The 21,286-nt window shown below is 37.4% G+C and overlaps 1 protein-coding gene across 1 annotated transcript in view; it reads right to left on the bottom strand.

Moving 5' to 3' along the window:
- LOC149530754 (2-isopropylmalate synthase) overlaps positions 1 to 21,061 on the bottom strand; it is a 39,319-nt gene extending 18,258 nt beyond the window's left edge. The window contains exon 1 of the mRNA XM_089810235.1: positions 20,758 to 21,061. Coding sequence (XP_089666361.1) covers positions 20,758 to 20,910 — 153 coding nt within the window. The 5' untranslated portion in view covers positions 20,911 to 21,061. The remainder of the gene's footprint in view (positions 1 to 20,757) is intronic.
- Between the last annotated feature and the right edge of the window lie 225 nt (positions 21,062 to 21,286).

Below are 21,286 nucleotides of genomic sequence, written 5' to 3'. Positions count from 1 at the left end.
TTCCATTACATATTTGAAGAGGTGGAATTTGGATGAAATTTGATGATGGATTAGATATGAATGGTGATAACATAAAGGATACTTGCATTCTTTGAGGGAAGATCCAACTTGTCTTCATAAACAAACCAAAAACAAACAATAACAAGCAAATAAAGTATATACAAAAATGAAAAATGAAAATGAAGAACATACCTCTTGCTTTGACTTAACTTGATAAGTTACAAACATCACTCTTGCATGCAATTTCGTTTTTGGAATGAAGAACCTTTTGCATTTGCAAAGAATGAAAGTTTTAAACTTATTTAATTACTTGGAACAAAAAACTAGGGTTGCATTGAAACATATGGAAGAGAAAGAGCAAAAGAATGCAACAAATAAGCAAATTGATCAAGAAATGCAAACAAAATCGAAATCTTACACTTACTTGGAGAGCAAAGAGCGAAATTAGGAGGAAGAAGAAGTTGGAATGAACTTGTTCTCTCCAAAATCAGGTTTTACAAGTGTGTTTTTATGTAAAGATCATATGCCTATGCCTTTGAAAAATTCAAACTTCAGCCCTAAATCATGTTTCTTGGATGCAAATGCATGTGTTGGATGATTCAATCTGTTTGCATAACTCATTTCAAATGTGGATCTCTCTTCTTGAAATGATTTGCCTGTTTGAAATGTGTCTTCAAGAGCAAATTGCAGTTCTCAAATGCATTTACATATGCATGAATGAACAGGAAATATTTTTTGCAAATGTCCTTTCCTTCAAGCACCTAAGCAAATTGCGGTTTGTAGATTGCTTTGCATATCACAAAATGGAAGTACTGAGTCAAATCGTGATTTCCCAGCCCTATTACATGTAACGTTTTTGCATTTTTATACCCAAATTGGGGTCTACAAGACTAAACGCATATTTAAAATATGCAATGCAAATGCATTAGAGCCAAAATCAGGTTTTGAGGGAGCCTAACATTTTCCTTCAAGAAGCTCAAATTAGGATTTGAAGAATGGAATACATGTTTAAAATATGTAATGTATGTGCATAAGTCCCAACGTCCAAGGCAAAATCAGGCTTTAGAGAGGCTATTGCATATTTAAAAAGACTCATGTTGGTACAAAACCAAGCTCCAATAAACTTGGATGCCCAAATAGATAGGAAGAAAACATGTTTAAAATAATCCTTTGGTGTAAATCGAGGTTTACAAACCCATTTACATATTTAAAATAGCCCTATTCCATGCAAATTATATTACAAAGTAATTGGTAAATATTTGCTTGTTATTAACAGATACCAAGCGGTCATTATATACAAAAAAATGGAACAATGTTTCCTTAGGAAACGATCGTAAAAAATAGAAACATTCTATTCTAGTTGAAAGAAAACTAAAAAAGCTACAGCTAACTAAATATATACAATAGATTACCATTAACTAATAATAGACTATTCTCTGTTATCGTAATACCCTCCCTTAATGGTTAATCTATCTAGAACACAAAGCTGTCCTCTAAATTTGACAAACTTATCAGGACGAAGAGGCTTGGTGAGAATGTCTGTTGTCTAATCTGTGGTAGGAACATACTGCAAATCTATTGTCTCGTCTTCAACTAGCTGTTGTATGTAGTGACAATGAACATCCACATGCTTGGTTTGTTCATGGAAGATTGGATTTCGTGCTAACTTGATAACACCTTCGTTATCAACAAACAGAGTAGTCGGTCCTACTAATGACATCTGCATATCCCTAGGCATTTGACGAAGCCAAACAGCTTCACATCCTGCCTTAATAGTCCCTTTGTATTCAGCCTCTGTAGAGGAGAGAGAAACTGCTTGCCACTTCTTACTAGTTGTAACATACGAATTTTTCCTAACCAATTTAAAACAGCATTTAACTATCAACTAATCCCATTCACATGACAATGATTTCCATTAACTAATTATAACTAGAAAGAAGTAACTGCAACCTAATTTAATTGCATTTTAAATTCATCGGCAAGAAACGGCATCAATGGTGAAGAGGTACATCAAGATAGAGTGGATATAATCTCTCATGCACTTAGGAATCACCGGCATGGAAGCCATAGATGGTAAAGAGGTGAAGATAACCTGCAAAAATCAAGATTTTGATCCGATAATTAACAAACATATTTAATAGCTCATGCATGTCCTAATAATGAAATGTTGTCAAGTCGAGAGGTGGAGATCAGGTTTACGAACCCAACTTTGAAATGCTTGGCCAAGGTAGAGTTAGGAAGATGTGTCGATCATGTGATCATTTTTTGTTTGTCCAAATGCTTCAATTATTTGGGAATAACTGATGGGACACTCAAACCACCGAATTTCTGTGATGGCTGGATTTCAGAACATCCCAACCCGATCCCGAAGTAAGGAGGGTCGTTCTATTAAGTTAGATTGTGTGGGGATAAGTATGGTCCGTGGTTGGGAGGTTAAATCTATGTCAATGCTTCTCCTCTCACCAAAGCCGAGGTTTGAACAACAAGACAAAGGGAATTCTCCATCATATATGTATGTTCTTTTGCAATTTTACCTTGGATTCATGGAAGCATAATTAGATAGTGTAGAATATATGCATGAATATATAAGATGCTTTAAATGGTAGTTGCTACTTTATTTTTCAGTTGAACATGTTAGATTGATTTTAATGATATCAAAGTAATCATACGATGAATTTAAAATGCAATCAGATTAGGTTGGAGTTACTTCTCTCTAGTTATAATTAGTTAATGGAAATCATTGTCATGTGAATAGGATTAGTTGATAGTTAAATACTGTTTTAAATTGGTTAGGAAAAATTCGTATGTTACACTAGTCCATGTGACTGCACCAGATCCCAAATTGAACATATATCCAGAAGTTGACTTTTTATGATTAACAGAGCTTGCCCAATCTAAATTTGTAAACCCACTAAGTCTAGGATTAGAACTTCGAGAGTATAGAAGTCCATAATCTGAAGTGCTCCATAATCTAAAGTGCCCTTCACATAACGAAGCACAAGCTTTGCGGCCATCCAATGATCAGCCTTAGGAGTTGTCATAAAGCATGAGATATAGCTGACTGCGAAGCTTATATCAGGCCTAGTAGCAAAGAGATAGATGAGGCTGCCTACTAGTTGCCTGTATGTAGTATCATCAATGGAAAGAGAATCAGATTTTGCGAATAACTTGAGACCTTTCTCCATAGGTGTAGAGTCAGGCTTGCAATCCTACATACGGAATTTGTCTAACAGAGCCCTAGCATATTTTGACATAGAGATGAATATACCAAAAGACTATTGCCAAACTTCAACAACTAGGCAATAATGCATGAGCCCAGGGTCGGTCATATCAAAAGACTAGCATAAATTATGTTTGATTCCCTGAATCAAAGATGTTGAACTGCCAGTGATGATCAAATCATCCACATAAATAACCAGAAGGATGATGTCACTGTTAGTAATCTTGATGTACAAATTTGAGTCTGAAGAACTCCTCTAAAAGCCTCGATCACTAAGGTACTTATCAATTTTTATGCACCACGCCTGAGGGGCCTGCTTCAAGCCATAAAGAACTTTTACCAATCTGAAAACCTGTGGTCTTTACCAACAACCTTAAAAACAAGAGACTATGTCATGGAGATCACCATTCAGGAAAGCACTCTTGACGTCCCTCTGATGGACCTTCCAACCAAGTTGTGCTACCATGGCTAGGACTAATCAAGTGGTGCTCATTTTTGTAGCAAGAGCAAACGTCTCCTCATAATCAATGTCCTGACACTGAGAAAAGCCCTTCGCAACTAAACGAGCTTTGTAGTTATCCAAAGTACCATCAAATTTGCATTTGATTTTGTAAACCCGTTTGCAGCCAATGGATTTCTTCCTGAGTGGAAGATTAGAAAGGACCCAGGTGTTATTCTTCAACAGGCTCTAGTGTTCAGATGTCATGGCCTATTCCCACTCTTGAATTCCTTTAGCCTTAGAATATGTTTGAGGTTCAAACACACTGTGAATGTTGGCCATCAGAGCAAAGTTGACAGACTCTGTAGGTTTGCTCTTTTTCCGAGAAGTTCTCCCATTAATGGCTCATCATCACAAAGATCATCAAGTGTCTTAGCCCACCACTTAGGCCAAAGAGGAGAATGACCAACATTAGTATAAGGAGATGCTTGATGATCAAGTTTCTCATCAAAAGAATCTGTATCAAACTCAAGTGAAGCATCTACAAATCAAGGTGTTCATGTATGTAACAAATGAATTTTCATAACCAAATTGAAGAAACCTAATGATCTATTGTCTCCTAACTTAATAAGTAACTAATTCAATTTCATATGACATTAACAAAATATAACTATGATAAGCAACTATTACTAATCTAACTATATTTCATGTTCAGTTGAAATAAAGAAAACGATAAATAAATAAGTACAATGTAAACAATTTTAATCATTCTTAACTGAAATCATATTCAGCTGAAAAATAAAGTAACAACTATCTTTCTTAACTGAGTTCATACCTAATTGGAAATATACATTTCTTATTCAATTTAGATGACAATTAGCTACTCCATTTAAAATAAAGAGACTATCTAATTTATTCATGCTAAAAGATTAACAAGTAAAAGAGTGAAAAACATACAGTAATAATGGAGGATCCTTTATCTAGTTGTGCAAGCTTTGGCATTGGTGAGAGGACAAGCATTGACATAGGCTTAACCTCCCAACTTTGGACCATACTTATCCCCACACATCCTAACATATTAGAATGGCCCTCCCTACCTCGAGATCGAGCTTGGGATGTTCTTCAATCCAGCCATCTGAGTTACCGAGTGGTCTTGAGTGCCCAATTAATTATACCTATATAAATGACATCTACAAACATCAAGTGATCATAGAATGGCACATATGCCTATAAACTACCTTGGCCAAGGATTTCCATTTGGGTTCAACGACTCAATCACCACCACTCGACTTGACAACAAATTCCATTACAGGGACAGCATGAGCTATTAAGTGCTTCATTACATAGTTATTCATATCTATTTTCGTTCTTGCCTCTTGCAAGTTAACTCCACCTCTTCACCATTTCAATGGCTTCTTTGTCGGTGAATCCTAGGTGCCTGAAAGATTATAATCATTCTGTTATTATTTACACCTCTTCACCATTTCATAACATCTTTGCTGGTGAATTCCTCAGTGTTTGTAAAATTATGAGCATTTTGATATGATTTACACCTCTTCACCATTTCATGGCATCTTTGCTGGTGAATTCCTCGATGTTTGTAAAATTATAAGCATTTTGGCATGATTTACACCTCTTCACCATTTCATGGCATCTTTGCCGGTGAATTCCTCAATGTTAGAGAATCTATAAATATTCTAATCTTGTTCGGAAATTATGTCAGCATGGTCACTAAAGTAGGTTCACACAATCATTTAAGTATCAACACCTGCTCTACCATTCGAAATGTTGTTTAATCTTGTAGATGAACTCTATGTATTTTAAGAGACCAACAGCATGGTTTATGACTTAATTACAATCTACAATGCATAGCCGGCTACAGTCTGACATTCAAATCAGGAAGGAAGGAGTCATGAATATGATAACATATTTTGCATTATTCTCAGTTCTGACAATATGTAGCCGATAGCAATCAGAGAAAGAAGAAAATATGATTTACAAATACTTATATTGTATTTCATTCAACCCTAGCATTGAGTATCCGACTACAATTGCTCATATACTTAGAGAATGAACGAATTTATGAAATGCGAATGAATTTGTGACCTATGGTTGGGCTTGGATGTGGCTCCTCCCGTCCCTAGGCCGGAACTCCTATTGGCTGATTAATCATCCACTGTTGCAATTTCAATCGCCGGCAGCGTGAAGGAGATCAAGGTGATTTGGTGGAGTAATTTGGAAGAACGTTTTGGCTGAGAATGATTAAGCTCGGCTTGCAAATGGGAATCGCAATAGATAATGGAAAGGAGATATGCCGAATGGGTTGGTTGACGGCTTCCTTTAAAAGCTAGCCGTAACTCCTCAGCTACCATTCCTTTTTCAAGATTTCCTTTCAAATTCATATGTATTAATTCCATTTGAAAAAGAAACAAAGAAGAGGGAAAAGAAATAAGGGAAAATGAGGAGTTGAAGAATTATAATTTTTATTTTATTATTATAATACGTTCTAATATATGTTCACATAAGTATATTGATGAGGTGACATCATTAGATTATATTCTTATAATTTATTGGTGTCATTTCATTTTTATATTTATGTGTTCGTATGTAAGTGTTTATTATAATGATATGATAAAAATTAATAAACAAATCTCTTAAGGGATGTATTATATTTTAAATTAAATTATTTCGTATTTATCCTATATTGTTTCCTTAATAGCTCATGCAGGTCCCATAATGTAATTTGTGGACAAGTCATTGTATCCCTTCCAAGGAAATCCAAGGAAATCTAAGGTCATACCTGCCAATCCTAATGACTGAACCAGATGAACATCTCATTCCGATGATCCCGTTTAGCAATGCTTCCCCTCTCTTCAATCTTCTCCTGCAATCACCCGTGTAAAACATTCTCACCAAAATATTAGTTCCATAGTAATTCAAAATAAATATATTAATCATTAATTCAAATCAAGCAACTGCTAATAATCTAATAACAGTTATAGGTTACTGATCTTTCATCAATAGTTAGCGCAACGTCTATAAATAACAAACTCATTTCACATTATCATGAAAAGAATAATTCATCAACAGTTAGTACAAAGTATATAAATAACTAACTCATTTCACATGATCATGAAAAGAAATGATTCGTTAAACCAATAGTTATGATCAAATTTAAAAATTGGGGCAAAATTTGGGATGTAATACTATAGGAGAAGCTGGAGGCATCTGTATAGGGATCACTCGTATAACTAGAGCTGCAGAAGCTACTGGAGCCCTCCTATCAAGTTGACCTAATGGAAGCCTAACTCACAAATCATGAGCCTTCATAGGCTGGTCTGTTGGATCAGAAATAAGAGAAACAGGCATGAAAGGTCCTCGCTGCTCATCAAAGACTACATCATGACTATAGATGAAAGAAGATGTCTCAACATCGATCGGGCGGTAGGCTTGGTGAAGGTTGTTGTACCCAACAAGCATGAGTTTCTTACTCTTGGCATCCAAACTTGGTGCGTAACACATCAAGGATCCAAACAAAAGCAAAGGAGCCAAAAACCTTCAAGTGGTTGATTCTGGGCTTGCAACCTAACCAGGCCTCTTCTAGAGTTTTACCTTTGACCGCCATTGTGGGTGACCAGTTTAAAAGATAAACTGCAGTGTTGACTGTTTCTGCCCAAAACTTCTTCGAAAAATGTCTGTGTTCAAGCACGGATCGAGCCATCTCAGTGATTGTTCTGTTTCGTCGCTCAACTACACTGTTTTGTTGTGTTGTGTGGGGTGTGGTTAACTGGCGTTTGATGCCATGAGTATCCAAGAAGCTAGAGAATGCATTAGAACAAAATCCCCCCCATTGTCTGATCTAAGAGTAATAATAGATTTCCCAGACTCTTTTTCAACTAAAGGTTTAAACTTCTGAAATATAGGAAATGCATCTGATTTCTTTTTAAGGAAATTCACCCACATTTTTCTACTGAAATCATCAACAAACAACAGAAAATACCTGGACTCAAGAACAAAGGAGTGGCCATCGGGCCGCAAATATCGGCATGAACAAGCTGAAGTACCTGAGAAGCTCGCCATGAATCGCCACAAGTGAAGGTGTGTGATGTTGCTTCTCAGCCTAGCATGCATCACAAACTCCAAGTTGTTGAGTCTGAATCTCTGGCAATCCAAGAACAAGCTCATCCCGAGCAAGCTGTGAGAGATAATGCACATTTAAGTGCCCCTATTGTTGATGCCAAAGTGTGCTAATAGAACATCGTCAAGCAGCCATAGCTAAGTCCCAAGAATCACTAGAATCAATAAGTCGGAAAAAAGACCATGATCCTCAAGACCCATTGCAACAATAGACTAAGTTGCCCAATTAGTGATGGTGCACTAATGTGAACTGAAGGTGACACCCAAGTGTGGAGAATGTTGTAGTAACTAATTGACTAAGAGTAGATTTAGTTCCATCCTTGGAACATAGTGCACATCGAGGAAAATGAGATTCCTCCCAGCAGACTGAATCTAAATGTTGCCTTTGCAGACAATAGTGTACTTTTCTCCACCACAAAAAATAACAAAATCTGAATAAGGTTGGTAGTCGGTAAACCAGTCTCTACAATGAGTGAAATGATGAGAGGCACCTAAATCAATGTATCAGGCAAATGACTTCACATGATCTGCAGGTCTTTTAGCCATGAAGGCATAAAAGGCAGATTCTATCTGCTCAGTATGCCCTGCACTGTTCGCTTTGGGTTGCGAAGCTAATTGCTTAGATTGTGCAACTAAGCATTTTCGACAGTCAACTTTTATGTGCCCAAACTTGTAGCAATAGTTGCATTGAATGTTCTTCTTCCGGAAGCTGTCTGAAACTAGAGCAAAAGACTTCTACTGAGACGATTGTTGAAACTTGCCTTTATCCTTATGAAAGGATTTAGCAGCAAAGGCTTGCTCTATGGAGCTGGAGCTGGAGCTGCTACCAAACTGTTGTTTCCACCGATCTTGCTAAAGCAAAGATGTGCAGAGATTAGTGAACTTCGGATCAACACCAAAAGACGTGATGTTGAAAGTCTTAATAAAATGCTCATAGGACTTTGGTAAGCTCCGAAGAGTGATAACCACAATATCCTCTTTCTCCATCTTACGACCGATGGCAAGCAACTGATCACAGATTTCCTAAATCCTATTCAGGTGAGCTCCAAAAACTAGGGTTTTGAGCAAAAAACTAGGTCAGTGGCCATGGAGGTCAAAACAACAGAAAAAATGGTGGTTGTAAGCAAAAGAACTATCCAATTTTGTTCAAAATAGGGGCATTTTAACTGAGACAATAGTGGGGATGAAATGAAGACACAAAAAGAGACTTTTCACCCTCAAAACGCTATGTTTGGCAAACACGCAACCTCAAAAAAAATCCATGGAAGCCACGATTTTTCACCAAACAAGGAGCCCCAGAATCTGCGACACAAGTAGAATATCTAACATGGATAGACAACCATCGAACACCAAATGCGAGCAGAGAAATCGAGAGTTAGCAGAACACTAGATGCGAGCAAAGAAATCACAAGTTTCCACAATAAATCAAACGCGATTTGCAGGAAAAATACCCTTGACTAGTCTCAAAAACCCAAGCCAAAAAAACCAATAGTTGCTATGAATTTCTCACAAAAACAAAAACCCTAAACGAGCTATGGAGAAAAAAAAGCCTTGGCAATAGTTTCGAATTTTTTGTAGCAGATAATTTCGAAAGAAATTATAAAATTTGAAGTATTGGCTCTGATACCATACAATGAAGTAATTGGTAATATTTGATTGTTATTAACGGAGATCGAGAGATCATTATATACAAAAGAATGGAACGATGTTTCTTTAGGAAACGATCGTAAAGAATAGAAACATTTTATTCTAGCTTAAATAAAGCTAAACAGCTACAACTAACTAAAGCTAACTAAATATATACAATAGATTACCATTAACTAATAATAGACTATTATCTATTACCATAATAAATCGGGTTTTAGGAAGGGCATTGCATGTTGTATATTTGGTTGTTGGCATAAATCGTGGTTTGGCAATCCATAAATTGTGGTTCTTGGATGCATTTACATGTTACACATTTGCATGTAAAAGGCTAAAAATAGGGTTTGGAGAATGAAATACATGTTTGAAAATGCATATAAAACTACCGAGCTAGTTGTTTTGATAAGAAACAAGTGGTTCTGCAAGCGAAATCATGGTTTGGAAGAGCAAATACATGTTCTACATTAAAAAAATATGTAACATGTAATTGACTGGCATCACTTAAAGTTTTTATTTAGCACATGTTTATTTATTTCACTTAAGTGAATCTCACTTTAGAGGGTCCAGTACATATTTAAACTAACATTTTTTTTAAATGTAATGTGTAAATATGTTGAAAAGTGAGATTTCACTTAAGTGATTTAAATTAAAACATTAAAGTGTAACTCAAGAGAAGCGGGGGTGGGTTTTCAAACTTTGATTTTTTTTGGGAGGAAGATGCTAAAGAGGAAGATGACCCAAGTGGATTTGGGAAGGATTTTGTGCAATGAGTAATTTCTTCTTCCCATTTTTTGTTGCATCTAGAAGTTTCTGCTAAGATTCGTGTGTTTGAGGTCACTTTGACCTCTTTGGCTTCTTGCAAGGGGTTCATTGATCTTTGAGCATACTTGGGGTACTTCCTTCCTCATCTGAATGCTTGATCTCCTATCTTGGTTGATTTCTCTGGCTATGTGCTCTTCATTGTGGGTTCCCCTTCTCTTTGGCAACGTGCTCATGATGGGGAAGGTTTCGTTTGGACCAATGTGGAGATTTCTTCCCTGCATAGGGACTTGCTTTCAAAGGGGTTTGTTCCCTTTGTCATGTCTATTTTTAATGATTTTATGGGAGCTTCTTGGTTTGGGTGGCTTCTTGCGACGTTATGTGGTTGGGGCTCTATTGATGTGGGCTTTCCCACTTCTCACGTTTGGTTGCTACAATCCTACTTGGTCGGTTTGTGGTGCGCAATTTACAAGGTTCTAGTTGGGAGTTTTAGATGTGGCTCTCAATTTCCTCCATGTATGGCTTTGGTTTGTTCTGGCACTATTGTGTGCAAGTGTTCCCAGCCCATGCTATTGAGACATTCCACTATTCTCCCTAGTAGCTATGGTTGTCATGGAGTTTTTATGTTAGGGGATTTTTGCATGTTTTTTATTTCCAATGTTGGGCCTTGCACACTTCTCTATGGTGTTTTCAGCACGGGTAAGCAATTGTCTATGGTTGCTGCTCTTGGTGTCTACGTGGAGATTTTGACCCAGAATGTTGCCTACAACTCAATTTTTGTCTGGGGGAATGTCTCCTTGCAATGGGCCATTGAGATTGTTGTGCTCGATTGCCCTAATACAAATGTTGAAGGAAGATTTGGGGTCTTAGATTTTGGGCCCCCAATGATACACACCCAGGGTATTATGCTTGATTCCTCTCTGATGGAGACTAGGTGACACATTCTATGGAGGAGCATTGCTTTCCTTTCATTGGGTGATTCTTATATTGTTTGGGGTGAGCAAGGATGAATGCTTGCAAGAGGATTTTCTCCCTTTGTTGTTGATACGAATTGTAATCGGAGATGGTGGCTGAAGGATTATGTTTGTTATGTGGTTGTTGGGAGAAGGACTTGGAGTGTCCAGGGTTTTATGGGCTTTCTCCATAAGAGTTACATTGTTCAAGTAGTTGGGTGGAAGCCAATTTATGGTTCTTCACGTGTTGATGAGTGTAGTGTTGGGTATTGTTGCTATTCCCTCTTTTGGTTTGGGTTGCAGCTCTCTTGGATTGATTCTACTATGACTACTTGGATTGTTGCTACCCTAATGCTTTTAAGGGGTGGGGACTCTATCAATAGTTTTGGTTTTTAGAATTTCTTAATGGATTTTTGTTACAGGCTAAGCATTCAAGTGACAGGCTGTGAGGTTAAAGTATGAGGAACATTCTAGCTTTTTGTTGAGGATGCATGTTGACTAGTTTGAAGAATATTTATGTGCCTCTGAGCCTGTGGCTCAAGCTTGGTTTCCCCCTTTATGGAGCAACTTGTTCCTCATTCAAAGGGCTTTCCTGTGCCTTTTGTGTGAAAAAAGTGTTTTCTTCCAGAAGGTGGTCTTGGTTTTTTCCTTTTGCTTCCTTTATGGCTTCTTTGTTGGGGGTGTTGTCTCATATAGAGGTGGAGTTCAGGTTCCTGTTGTGGGAGGTGGAAGAGACCCCAACTGAGGGAGAAGATACTTAGGCTACCATCGGTAGCAATTTTGATGATTGGAAGTGTCACATCCTCGACCTTAGCTTTGAGATCTTTCGTCTCCCTACTTCTATTGAGGTGGATCCTCTCACTATAGAGGTGCAAAGGAAGACTGCAGTGGGCTAATAGATCTTTGAGTTTGTTGGCTCGATCTAGTGGCCTAGATGTTTTTGGATCTTTGGTTTTGATGGAGAAAGAGGGACAAGCTTTTTGAAGCCTCAATTTGGTAATTGTATCTTTTGGGGATGGATATGTCTCCCCCTCTTTGTTTCTTTTCCTCCCATGTCCAGATGTTTGTTGGTAGTTTTAAAGGACTCACCCGAGTCCTTTGTTATTGTTTTTGGTTAGAGGTGGCAGCTTTTGTGGAGGCTTGTCCCATGGTGCTCATTGACAATGCTAACTATGGTTGGTGGTTGAGTCGCATTCGAGCCTGGTGCAGGAGCACCCTGACCATCTCCATTGAATTTTGAGTCATTTTAGTATGTTTTAAGTCATGATAGGATGAGTGAATTAGTTATTTTAATTTCATGTAAGTATGTGTTCAATTAAGGTCATGTAGACCAAGGTTATCTTTCAATCAATGTTGGTCAAAGTGAGTTAAAGACCATAAACGTGGCAAACGTCATGCAAGGCTATAGATGGATTAAAATGTAGCATTAAAATATTCATTATAAGCCTTTGGACCTATTTAAGGTGCCAAGTAGACATGTGGTAGCATAAAATGCCAAAATGCAAAAAAAGTGTAAAACGTTGCTATGTTGTCAAAAATGTTGTTGACAACATTTTGCAACATGACAGTTTTTAGAAGATGGAAGGTCAACCATCTTGGACAAACTCTTTGGGGATGTGAAAGATCATTCTATTACATGAGCAATGTAATCTCATGTATAGGACAGGGAATGAGATGTAGAGAAGGAAAGTGAAGGGTATGGTGTGTGGTTTCTGAATAATAAAATCAGTGTTTTGTTTTTTTGTGAAATCTGCTTAAGTACTGGTATTTGACTGCAGTCCTGGTACCTTCTCCTTTATCTCGTGGGTGTCATGATTCTTAAGCTTCATATATAGGGGAATGAAGGATAGAACTAATTCTGATATTAAATGGGTACCTAGTATCAATGGGTTATTGTCAAGGTCTCACTACTCACTGTGTAGACAGTAAATTCTGCACACTTCAGAGAGAAGAGCCACAATGGCTGCATGTTCTCATTGTATAGAGTTAGGGAAGTTTTAAAGGTTTTCTTTGTTGTTTTAGATTGCCATCTTGTAGGTTCACACCATAACCCTGCTCCTTATAATGGAGCTGGCCGAGAATCTATAAGTCACCTGCTGTTGCATGAAGAATACAAGGAATCAGCATTCAAGAAACATGACAGAAGCTTGTGTATAATCTGCATGAATGTTTGGAGGGTTGCATTCAATCATGTGATGCTAAAGAACCCATTGGAAGAGTTGGATAGATGAGATAATGGAGATTGGAGGACAGTTACTATAAACAGCAAGGAAACCCTCATTGAGGCAAGGGTTTGAAGGATCTGCTATCTCCCCAACAGCTAGGAGCCCAAAAGTTGGAAGTTTGAAAGCTCTTGATAAGGTAAATGTGTAGTCAAGTTCATTTGTTAGAGTTCTTTGAGGCTTTTGTGAGTTTGTAGTTTGAGTGTGTCTTTTAGACCTATTAGCCTCAATTAGGCCCTGAAGTTTGAACGCCTCAATGAATAGTTGAAACCCTAAGACTTGGAAGTTTAGTAGAGCTCAGTAGTTGGTATTTGAATCCTCCTTTAGTTTCAGTGGTTGTTTTGAAAGACTTTGATTTCTTGCTTTAAAAAACCCTAGATAGGGCTACAAGGAAGAGCCCTCATTAGGTCAGTTTGTTAGGATAGGTGTTTGGAGTCCACTAAGGTGCATGGAACCTTATCACTGTTTGAAATCACTTTGTTTGTGACTAGTTAAGCCCTTGGAAGCATTTGGGGTGTGGAGTTTGTGAAAGATCCTGGAGGGTGTAAGGGAGTGGAGGTGTCGTGTGGCAAGAGGGGTAATTGTTTGTGTTTGTGAAGATGTAGGTAGAGACACTAGGAAGAGGTGAGTGTGGCAAGAGGAAAAGGCCAACCACCTGGTCTCTAGCCTTGGAAGAGTCCTAAGGGACTTATTGTGATATGCTTGGTAAGGCTTGGAAGAAGCCAAGTGGAAGAGTTTGTAAGAAGAACATGTAGAACACCTCCCTACTTTGTTTTTTACAAAGATAGATCTAAGATGTTGTATTTACTTGATGTTGGGCACTAGGTGTCGTTAATGTATTGTTAACTGTATCTAGTGTCGTTGTTTCTACCACGGGGCAGCACCCTCTTGCTGCTTTTCTATCAAAAACATCAAAATATAACATAAAGTGCATTTTAATATCTTAAATCACTTAAGTTGTAAGTTTAAAGTCAAAAAGTAGCTTTAAAACATAACATAAAGTGATTTTAAGTCATATAATTCAAAAAGTGCAACATAACATTAGAATAGAAGGTTTACTATTTTAAATATGCAGTGGGAATTCTAAACCCCACTAGCACATGCACTTAAACCTTAATAACTTTTGATTAACCCGATTAAGCCCCAAGATATCTTGGAACGAGGGCGTGATCGAAAGCAAGAGATTGAAGGAAATAAAAAGCTAAAAGCAATCTAAACAAACACTCATAAACACAAAAAAGAACTTTGAAGGCCTCAAAAATCAAGTATAGGCTAACAAACTTAAAAACAAAAAAGGACTTGATGAGAGCCTTCGGTTAAAAGACTCATCATATGAATTGGAAATGATTGATTGATCAATCTTTGCAAATAAAATAGTGAGTTAACTTGGAAAAATATGAAACTTAATTGGGAAGGTTTCGTAGTGTTGCCTCTATTTCGTGATGACAAAATGAGGACAACACTATTGTGCCCTCTATTCAGCTGATTGTGGTGTTAGACAATGGTGTTTATAATAAGGTTTACAATCACTAATTGGTGAATCCTGCAACAGGTTTGGTGTGTTGGGCAGTATCTCAGCTGGTCAAGGTTTTACAGTTTGGTTTGCATTGTTGAGTTATGGAAGACAGTCTTTTGCTCTTCTTCAGGTCAAATGGTATATGTTTTGTGTTGTAATGACTCTGGGTTGTTTTGTAGCTTTTCCTATAGCTCAGTATTAGGGTTGTTTTCACAGTTTCATTTTCAGCACATTTGTTGCTTGATAGTTGATTATGGGTGGGGGACCACTAATAGAACCTTATGAATTATCTTAGAATACAAGAATATGAAGAAGCTTCTGAAGAAACCAAAAGTTAAGCTTGAATTCATGCTGGCTGCAACCTATAGGATATGAAGAAGCTACAAGAAAAACCAAAAGTTAAACTTCCATTTAAGCTGCATGCTAATTGACAGTTTCACTTGATTGGCATGCTAGTGGACATGACTCTTATCCATGGTAGAAAGCAACTTTTTCTGAAAGAAATCACAAGGCCAACTCCCTATACCCCCTTATCTTTCTCTCTCCGAAGTACTAACATTTTGGAGGTACAGGACGGGCTCTATGCCTGACAGCTTCTATGCAATGTCCTTTCTCAACTGACAGGCCACAGGGAGTCAAATTCTGGCCTGAAATATTCCCTAGGCTAGAATTTATAATTAATAAAGGGAATAAGAGAAATATGGACAAAAGGTAAGAGCCTACAACGCATCGGCAAATTGCGAGCCTTTCATCGGGAAGGTCTTGTGTTCGAATCTACTCGAGATTAACACATAATAATAACTAATCTTAACAATAATAATACATAATGTAGGCTTCAGTCAATTACCTATCAAAAAAGAAAAGAGAGAAATATGGCCAAAAACCTGAAGTACAATGAATACTTATTATAATTATTAATTATTCATTATAGCTTAAAGAGGGGCCATTTTAAGTTATTTAATATTTAATGAAGTTGTCTGTGTTCTTCTAACTCTAAATCACTTAAAAGAGGCATCTAGAGATATTGATTGCTATTCTTGGCTGAAGTTTTTCATTAAAGGATGGATTGGGGTTGAGGATTATTATTCATTACCTTTTTTATATTATCAAAGGTTTGTGGAGCTCTGCAAATTCTGGTTAGAGGACAAAACCCTTGTATTGTTTTGTCTGGAGGAAACCCCAGCCCAGTGGAGGCCTACCCATGATGTTATCAAGCTAAGGAGGCCGCAATTCATGACATAAGGCTAGTGATTTTTGGCATCCTTTTCTCAGACCAGATAATTCATTTCCCCAGTCTGAGAACAACCATCAGAATGACAGCAATTATCAGCTCCAATGGCAAATATTCAGACTAGTGCAGGCACAGATAGTTCAATCACAGCAGTAATATTAAGGGTCTGGTGTATATCACAGAGGTTTGAAGTCTTCTAGGTGCTGTGATCTCTTTAGCAGCATCAACTGCATACGTATTATTGAATTTTTTTGTGTTTGTAAAAGAAATTCTGCCTGGGCAAATATGAGTGACAAAATACTCTTCCCTGTAAAATTCTGAGTTTGCATTTGGCGGCATGTAACAGTTCAATCCTTGAGCTTAATATATATATATATATATATATATATATATATATATATATATATATATATATATATATATATATATATATATATATATATATATATATATATTTTTTTTTTTTTTTTTGTTTTTTTTTTTTTTGTGTTAGAAATATTTAAAAAGAAGTTTCTGTATTTCCAGATCAAACTGCATGTTAAATATTGCTTTAAATTGTCATAAACAAATTCCTTGTTTCTCAAATAAATTGGTAAAGGATATGTCAGTGGATCAGAGCACAGAGAACCTGCCAGCCTGTGCAGGTTTTAGATACATCAGATTTTTCAATTGCATGTCAGGATATATGGTTGCACATCACTTCTAGTCATTCGCATGTCAGTTTGAATTGGTTCTATCAATGCACCCTAGAGGATCAGGATCACATAGATACTTTACCAAGGGCTGAACAGCAATGGGAAGAAGAAGATAATCACTGGTTTGATCAAAGCAATATGGCAGAACAGAGAAACGATGGGAGTAATGGATAACCAAGTCTTCAGGACATTATGGCACAGAGAGCACAACAACAACAATAGATGATGCAAATGTTTATGCAGTCACAGCAACAGCTTCTTAATGCACTTGAAAATCTCAGGATCCAACAGCCACATGCACAAGATCATGATGGAGATAAGTGACGTTGGGAATGAAAATCATGTTAGAACAACCTCTAACGCTGTTAGGACAGCAGACACTAGATCTGATCACCCTCTTAGACCGGTGTTCTTTCCAAGATCAGTTGAAGAATAAGCAGTTCTGAAGTCCAAGGAAGAAACTCACATTATTGATGATGTTACAGTAGCACGTGATGAGTACAAGATGCTTCCAGCAGATGTCAAGTAGCTACTAAACCTAAATCAATTTATGAACCAGCAAAGGGATAAAGCTACATTTTCATTTCATCTAGAGAGTTAGGAAAGGAGATCTAGAAGACCAGCTAAGCAAGGTACTCAGCCTCAAGAGTTGAAAAATGATTTAAATAAGGTCAGTTTGCCCACCTTTGATGGAAGTGGGAAGGTTAGTGACAGGTCTTGGGTACACAAACTTGACACATTCTCCTTGTCACTTAAGCCTATGGAGAAAGACAAAGCCATACAATTTGCTACAATGCATCTAGAGGGTATGGCCTATGATTGGTGGCACCATAGATTAGTGTCACAGGACCATGATATGATACATCCATATGAGGAGTTTGTGAATAGGTTGGTTACACGTTTTGACAAGGATATTGAAGTTTATTACAAGGATTTGGTTTAGCTAAAGCAAGTGGGACCCTTGGAGACTCACCTTAATGAATTTCAAAAGATTTCAGTCATGGTCCCTGACATGCCACAAACACGGGTTGCAATGCTCTTCGTAGAAGGTTTGAGTGGCAAACTGAAAGGATTGGTCAAGGCTCACAGGCCTACTACATTAGATGATGATATTGGGTTAACCATGGACTTAGAAGTCACACCTTTTTCTCAGCCACACAAGAATAAATTCAAAATATAGAAATTAGACAATGAATCAAATGTGAAGACTCCTAATCAGCCCAAGGTCACAATTCCTAAGTTAGAAAAAGAACCAAGAAATGAGTTAAGAAGGAATGCTTATTTTCACTGCAAAGAATCTTAGGAGCCAGGACATAGGTGTCTTGGTACGTGTAAGGCATATCTTATTAAGGCAAATTCTGATGTGGACAGTGATGAGTGTAGTGCGCATGATGAAAAGTTGCAAGGTACTCTTGCATCCCTATCCAGCGGTTCCCAAAATTATCATTTACTACTTTAAGGGATTGTCAAAGGACAGGAAGTGATGTGTATGGTGGACAGCAGTGCTACACATAACTTTATTGATGAGGACTTTGTAATCAAGGAAGGACTACAAGTGGAGGACTTTCTTGAATTCAGCATTATGTTGGCAGATGGATCCAAAATCAGTTGCACAAGGAAAATATAAAGGTTGGGCATAAAATTAGATGATTATACATTTGATGTTGAGTACTATGTGGTCGGTATTGGTGGAAACAAAGTAATATTGGGAGTACCATGGTTGAAGTCCCTTGAAGACACTTTCAGGATTTCAACAACATGGAATTAGAGTCTTCTCTTGGAGGTAAACAAATTGTATTGAAGGCTACCAAAAATGATGACCAAAAGGTTGTAGCAGTCAAGTGTATGCAAGCTCGCCTTGATAATGAAAATACCATTGGGAAGCATGGGCATAAATCACATTATCCCAAGTATGGCAACAGTGACATATCTCCTTATAGTCATGATGTGACAGCTTTGGCACATGATGCCACATCATGCTTAGCAATGGGATTTAATAGAGGTGCCACATCATGCTTAGCACTGGGATTTAATAGAGGTATACTTTCTGACAAATCATTGGCGGCCAAAGAATTGCAACTTCATTTGATATCTGATTTTTGGGATACTCGTGTGGGATCATATATGGTGGTTGTTCTTAATGGAGATGGGTTGCTGATATTGGCTTGCGTCTGGATAATGATACTTGAGATGATGGTTTACTTTTATGGAAATCAGATGTTTGGCCGAATTTGGGTCACTTGATGAGTTGCTACTTTTTCACCATGTATGACAGGTTTCATTTTGTGGTATGGGATCCAAGTGTTGATTTGTTGGATGCATGGTCACACCTGTGCCCTATTGAGTTATACATGATTTGTGGTGTTTAGACAACTATATCAAAGTGAAGCAGCAGATAATTTTGCAATTGCTGGAGGACGAGCAATTTCGAAAAGGGGGAACTATAATTTTCCTTCTCAAATGACAAGAAATAGGGAGTCAAATTCTAGCCTGCCATTTTCCCTAGGCTAGAATTTATAACTAATATATAGAATAAGTGAAATATGGCCAAAATGCTAAAGTACAATGAATAACTATTACAATACAATATGGCCGTTTTAAGTTATAACATTCTATTAGCCTAAGTAATATTACATGGTGGGAGGAGGAGGAGGGCTATTTAGTATTTGATTAGGTTGTATTTATTCTTCTAAGTCACTCAGGAGGAGGCATCTAGAGCTATCGACAGCTTTTCTTGGCTGGGGTTTCTTATTAAAGGATGGATTTTGCAGTTGAGGATTATTATTCATAACTTTTTTTTTATCTTGTCAGAGGTTTGTGGAGCTCTGCAAATTCTGATTACAGAACAAAACCCCATGCATTGTCTGCTCTGGACAAAACCTCTGCGAGGCATACATGTGATGAAATCGAGCTAAGAAGGCTGCAATTCATTATATAAGTAGCGTTGGGGAAAATTACTAGAGCTTACAGTGATTTTTTGGCATCCTTTTCTCAAACCAGATAACTCATTTCCCCAATCTGAGAACAACCATCAGAACGACAGCAATTATGAGCTTCAATGGCAAATAATCAGACTGGTGCAGGCAGAGATAGTTCAATCAGAGCATAATATCGAGGGACTGGTATATATCGCCAGGGTTTCAAGTCTTCTAGGTGCTGCGATCAGTTTACCAGCATCAACTGCATGGATATCATTGAATATTTTTAGTGTTTGTAACAGCAATTCTGCCTGGGCGAATATGAATGGTAGAACACTCTTCCCTGTATGTTTCTGAGTCTGCATTTGGTGCCATGTAATGGTTCAATCCTTGAGCTTAAAATTACGTGTATAAATTTCGTTAGAAATCTTTAAAAAAGAAGTTCCTGTGTTTCCAGATCAAACTGCGGGTCAAATATTGCTTAAAATTTGTCATAAAAAAATTCCTTGTTTCTTCAACAAATTGGCAAAGGATATCTCATTCTAGCCTAACATTGCCCGAGGTCTCAGTGACATGTCTTGTTACCACTCTCCAGCTAGAGATTTTTGACTCGATATCGCTGTAAATTTAGTGCCACGCCTTATGAACTGTATCTAGCTTTTGATTACTGAGCTGATATCTCTAGCTGTTTAAGTGTAATGCTTTGTTTCCATCCTGAAATGTCTAGTGGATCGATATCATACCTTGTTAGATCTCTAAAACTGGGGGTCATTACTCTCCATCATCCCCGGTTCCAGTCAAGGATTGTTATCCTTCTCTCTAGCTTGGGTAGTAGTAGTATAAACAACAATAGCAGTTTCAGCTTTACGCCTCATTGGCCTTTCCTATATTTGTAATTCTCTAATCTGCCATTTTCAACTAAACCAAAATTACCAAATCCAAAAGGATTAACTCTACCCTACAAAAATGGAAAACGCTAAGATAAAACTGAATGATTGCTGAAGGTAAAACAAGATAGATAACCTGTGTGGGAGAAATCAAGGCACTGTAATAGCAAGAAATATCTTTCCAATGGTCTGCAAGCGCGCCAGAATGAGCCTCCAAGTTCTTTAAAGCCACCTGAGCTTCCCAATTTATACACCCATATGTGTCTGCTTTCTTCCTCTGCATTTCCATGTTCTAAATGCACGCAGTGAGCCTCAAACTACCACATTCACGGTCTTACACGACTTCGCTCATCAACTCCCAAATCACAGTGTTTTCCCTCCCATAATTGATTTTTGGTTTTTAAACTGGCAAAAGACTATGCTAGGAGATGGGAGATCTCATTTTTTAAGGTGTTGTCTTATTGAAGTGTGGAAGGATTTGCCCGTTAGCCGTGTTATACTTGGTCATTAAATTGCACATTTTAAATTAATCACACTCTATAACTTATTCTGGAAATATTAAAATTGAATGTTTTAGTTTCTCATTTTTCAAAAGTTTGTGGAATGATTCCATTCCGATAGGGATGTTAATTTTGAATGCTATAAATTTCTCATTTTCAAAAATT

This window comes from Cupressus sempervirens, chromosome 11 (genome assembly GCF_028749045.1).
Source record: "Cupressus sempervirens isolate cs-2001-9-10 chromosome 11, ASM2874904v1, whole genome shotgun sequence".
NCBI lineage: Eukaryota > Viridiplantae > Streptophyta > Pinopsida > Cupressales > Cupressaceae > Cupressus > Cupressus sempervirens.
This window is presented reverse-complemented; position numbering and strand designations above follow the sequence as displayed.